General features: G+C 39.7%; 1 protein-coding gene across 1 annotated transcript in view; it reads right to left on the bottom strand.

Moving 5' to 3' along the window:
• zfp36l1b (zinc finger protein 36, C3H type-like 1b) overlaps positions 1-4,427 on the bottom strand; it is a 9,115-nt gene extending 4,688 nt beyond the window's left edge. Inside the window, exon 1 of the mRNA XM_019871569.1 lies at positions 4,217-4,427. Coding sequence (XP_019727128.1) covers positions 4,217-4,267 — 51 coding nt within the window. The 5' untranslated portion in view covers positions 4,268-4,427. The remainder of the gene's footprint in view (positions 1-4,216) is intronic.
• Between the last annotated feature and the right edge of the window lie 661 nt (positions 4,428-5,088).

The raw sequence follows: 5,088 nt of genomic DNA, 5'->3' as shown, positions 1-5,088 counted from the left end.
GGCACCGGGGAACAGTGTACCCCCAGGGGAGGGCACTGCTCCCCAGCGGCTGGGTTGGAAGCGGTACTATGACATCAGTGACAATATGGAATGGTGATTGTAATCAGGTCAAATTGCAAAGTAATCTCACCCCTATCATTCTTCTTGATAGATCAGCTTTGGTTGATTGCTATAAAACCCAAATTATTGTGAGCGTTGTCGCCAATAACGCATCGAGGTGTCAATGTTTCAGCCAGCCATCGCTTAAATACAAGTCAATAGTTCGAGACCCAACCAGCCATTGACAGTGTTTTTCAACAGTACTACCCGACACAATTTATATTTCCAGATGTAGCTGTGAAAGTAGACACGCGAGCAGTCTCTATTGGCAAAATGCGAAGCCGGTCATGAGAACCTCAACTCAGTGAATGGGAGAGCTGGATGGAAGGCAGTTATTTATAAAGCAAATACTGCTCGTTACGTTAGACGGCCGTTCGTTTGGCAAAGCACACATCCAGATTTGGATATTTATTTGTTTCATTTGGACAGGAAGGATTTAACCTGACCCGCATTACCCCTTCGGTGTGTGAGGTCTGGAAGGCGGATGCAGACGGGGAGCGGCCTTGTTGTATGTCGCGCTGTGCAACCGGATGGAGTTTTTAACCAGCACACAATGAAAAAAAAAAAAAAACAGGAGCATTTGCGAGCAGAATGGTCGCACTTCCAAGCCCCGATTAAAATGGCACAAGGGAACACAACCAATCTTCAACAAATAGAAAATGTAAATCTCACCCACTTTTGCAGCCTAACACCATCTTGCTGCTCAACACAAGTTTTCTTTGACACTAAATAACTATTTGTACAATGTTGAATAGTATCATGATATGTTCAAATCATCTCTTTTTCGGGAAATCATAGTCGTAGTAGCATTGATCAAATCTTATGGATATACAGGTTGGGATCCTCCGACAGATGAAAAAAAAGTATGAACATCGCTAGTCAATCTGGTGACCAGGTGGGTTTGTTATTTACCGTACCTTCCGCACTGAGGCGCTTTGATATATGAGGCGCGCCTTCAATGAATGGCCTATTTTAAAACTGTTTTCATATACAGGGCACACTGCGTTATAAGGCGCAAAGAATAGAAGCTCCAATAGCGGCTGCATTATGCATCCACTAGATGGAGCTACGCTAAAGGAAATACAATTCAACACAGCTTTGTTTATACAGTCTTCACAACCGCTGCAGCTGTTAACAAAGCGCTTTAAAGAACATTTAAAATACTACGTCCAAGATATCAGAATATTGATCCATATATAAGGCGCATTGATGGATTATAAGGCGCACTGTTGCCTTTTGAGAAAATTGAATGCTTTTAGGTGCGCCTTATAGTGTGGAAAATACGGTACTTTGGCTAATGCTAAATCTTATACTATAATTTAGCTTTTTTTTTTTTTTTTTTTGCTCTTGTCAGCGATTGCAGCTGGCTGACGTCTCCGCCATGCCGGTCCAGCCCCACATTTATATTTCCAATATGCCACTAGAAAGGTTTATCTGACATTGCAGCTAACCGGCAAATCCAGCAGAAGGCTTGTAGGACTACATTTCCCATGATTCTTAGCCACAAAAGCAGGATGGAGTTCTTGTCCCAGTATGACGAAAACAGATGCCTGCTAGCGATTACATCTTGACGAAAATGAGAACGCCAACATGAATGTTAAATTAAATACGAAGGAATTTAACTTTAGGTTGATGTCTTGGTCCCACAGACCGCAATGATATTGTCCCACATTGTAACACTGGAAATAGTACAAACTTGGCGGGTAAGACTACATTCCCCATGATTGTGAGCCATAAAAGCAGGAAGTAGTCCTCGTTCCGGTATGATGAAATGCTAGCAATTGGATGCAGAAGAAAATGACAACGCAACTGTAATAGGAAGGAATTGGAATTGAAGACGAGGAACTGAAAAGCCGACATTCATCCTTAAATAGGGGGCAATGCATTACAAGAAGCACTATCAATTTTTGAGACTTAAAGAACTTTTAAGGGTGCCTTTATGGAGCGACAAATATGGTAGTGGTCGCTGATCCAAAACAGCAAGAAATTATCACAGAGCCCTAACTACCGCTCAAGAAAAGTTAAGTAAATCTGCACAACACACAAAAAAAACCTCGCGGAGCCGTGAGTCAACATGTGCCAGATGACGTAGCAAACAAACCTTAGCAAAACATGATAAACTTCATTTTTAGCCAAATTTGTCGGCAGTGAGTGATCCGGAGTGTCAAAAATGATTCTTCGGTTTAAAATATTGGCTGAGGTTTGCATTTTGATTGGCTCTTTGATATTTGTTTATGTAATCATTACTACTACAATAATTATTACTTCTACTACTGTGCAATGTTTGGCATAAGATGAATGTAAGCACTCTTTAAAAAAATAACCAAGAGATGTCCAGCCGTAAATGGGAAGCAAGTTGAGTTTTTTTTTTTTCTTTCAGGATTTTATGTGCGATTGTCGAATTATCGTGATAGGATAATCTATCCCCAAAAAAGAATATCCAACCCCAGCCGTAGGTACTTCATTTTGTGTGAAGTTATGTTTACCGTGAAGATGCTTAGTTGGGCCTTATGCTTGAATTTCTATGAGGGGTAAAAAAAAAAAAAAAAAAAAAGGGGACTTAATACAGTACTTGGCAATTTTTTCAATCATTCAAAATTGACTGAACTGTGAGGTGTGTCAAATTATAAAAATATTTTCACTTTACATTCAGTTTTTAAAACACTTTTTATACTACTTAAAATACTGTTTAAGTATTTTGTGGGACATATTAAATATTGTTACATGACACATTACTTATATCGTTTCAGAGGGTGGGAAACAATAATTCAATTTTTCCTTTTTACTGGGGGATAACTGTCTCAAATCCAAACAAATCAGTGCAGATGTACTAGTGTCTATCAACACCGTTAAAAACAAACAACATGAATTTATAGTTCACTGCTTTTTAAAACGTGCCACAAAAAGCTACATCAGTTCTCTGGTTGACTTTGAAGCATTGTTTCAAAAGCCGTTTTAAACTTTGGAAGCTTAGCCGTAAAATTCTGGCATTTCAATCACTCAGTCACTCAAAATAGCTCCCCACAATACAGGTTGGATACAAAAGTCCATCCCACATGCAACTAGCAAGAACAATGACTTTGCATAATTGAACGCTCAATATTTCCGTGTGTCACTTTTGTGAAATTCTTCGTCTGTGATCCAACATGCGGATCTCAATTTAGTGATCAACCTGATTAAGTATGAACGCTGTAACACACACAAAAAAAGAACCAGAATATACTCTCTTTGATAACGATCTGGATCTCAGAACTAAAAATTACAATCTATGACACCGGTGTCAAACTCAAGGCCAGATTTGGCCCTCCACATCATTTTATGCGGCCCGCAAAAGTAAATCAAACATGTCCACTTCTATGCTGCATGTTAAAATCTGTAGCACCATTTCATTTCTCATATGTAATAAGAGAGACACTGTCAGCATTTCTGTTTACCAAACCCCTAATTACAGTCACAACAAGAAAAATGGTTTGCATTCAAGTTGACTGTCAAGCAAATGGAAGCAGCTGACCCAAATGTAACCCCCCCCCCCTCTAAACGTTGTCTACAAGACAGGGTGATCTTTTCAAAAAGTAGCAGAATTCTCATATTTTATATACCAAGTGGTTTCACAATGCTCGAATCGCTTTAGCCATAAAATTGGCCATGCATACAACGTAACCACTACACGAGACTAGAAATGACAGCTAAAAAAAAACGATTTGTTGCGTCACGCTGCAGTCGTTTAAACAGCTGGGCGGTCAATAAAGTTGCGAAACTTTTTTTTTTTTGAAGTTTTAGCTTCTGGGTCATCATATTTGTAAATTGTCTGCTTTAGCAAACGTCAACACAACACTCCGAATGAACTCATTTAGCCCCAAACACTGTTAGTCATCTTATCTGACGTGAGATCGCAAACATTACATAGTGAAGCGCCCCGCGCCATCATTTAATACTTTTACTCGCCTCGTCGAGCAAACACGCAGCGGAATCGCGTATAATCAACACGCGAGCGCGTTTTGAAGGTTTCGAATTCCCAGTCTTAACATTTTCGTTGGTAGAAAAGTGTCAATGCTAACGTTAGTTAGCACGGTCGTTCGATAAGGGGAAACTCGGCGCGCCAATAGCTGTCGTTTACCTTGTCGGAGACTTCACTGTCGAAGAAAGGTGAAATGCTGGCCGCTGTCATGCCTTTGTAGATGTTTACGAACAGCCAGTGGTAATTCGTAAAAGTCCAGGTTTCCCTGCTGGTTTCCTCACGTACAGCCCCTTCGGTAGTGGTGCGGAGCTGCGCAGTTGCTTTCCAGCAGGCAGCGACGGTCGGCGGCCTTCCGGCTGCGACACTTGTACACAGCAGCTTGGGAGGAAACAGCGCCTCTCGCGGTCAAAGAATGAAGTGTCTGATCAGCAGGCTATATTATAACGTAAAGAAAAATAAAACGATGCAAGAAACATTTTGAAATGATTCACCTTAATGTATTGGTTCAAATCAATGCCGGCAGTGTAGATTTGCTAAGTTGTAATTACAAGGTTCTTTGTATTGGTGTATTAGATACTCGTCAAAATCTTTTAATATCATGAATAAATTCATTTATTTCAGGAATATTATTCAAAATGTGAAACGTGTGTAACGCATATATTCGTTCCACGGAGACTGATATATTCCAAGTGTTAATTCGTTTTCATGTAGATGATTATATCTGAAAACTATTTTTTTTAAAAAAACAAATTCACTGTCTCAGAAAATTAATCGAGAGAAGAGAAAAAGTAATACAGTACTTAAGGCTATACAAATGACAGGAGTTTGAGAAATGTTGGCCAGCCGAAAAGTATAAACATGAATAAATAAATCAACTTTTTCATGATATTCTAAATTTTGACAAGCACCTGTACATTTATTTCAACAGACCCGGACCAAATGAGATGAGCTTTTGTTCTCTCTCTCTCTCTCTCTCTCTCTCTCTCTCTCTCTCTCTCTCTCTCTCTCTCTCTCTCTCTCTCTCTCTCTCT

Source organism: Hippocampus comes, unplaced genomic scaffold (genome assembly GCF_001891065.2).
Source record: "Hippocampus comes isolate QL1 unplaced genomic scaffold, H_comes_QL1_v1.1 scaffold100, whole genome shotgun sequence".
Classification (NCBI taxonomy): Eukaryota; Metazoa; Chordata; class Actinopteri; order Syngnathiformes; family Syngnathidae; genus Hippocampus; species Hippocampus comes.
Note: the sequence above shows the minus strand (reverse complement) of the source record. Positions and strands in the feature narration are given on the sequence as shown.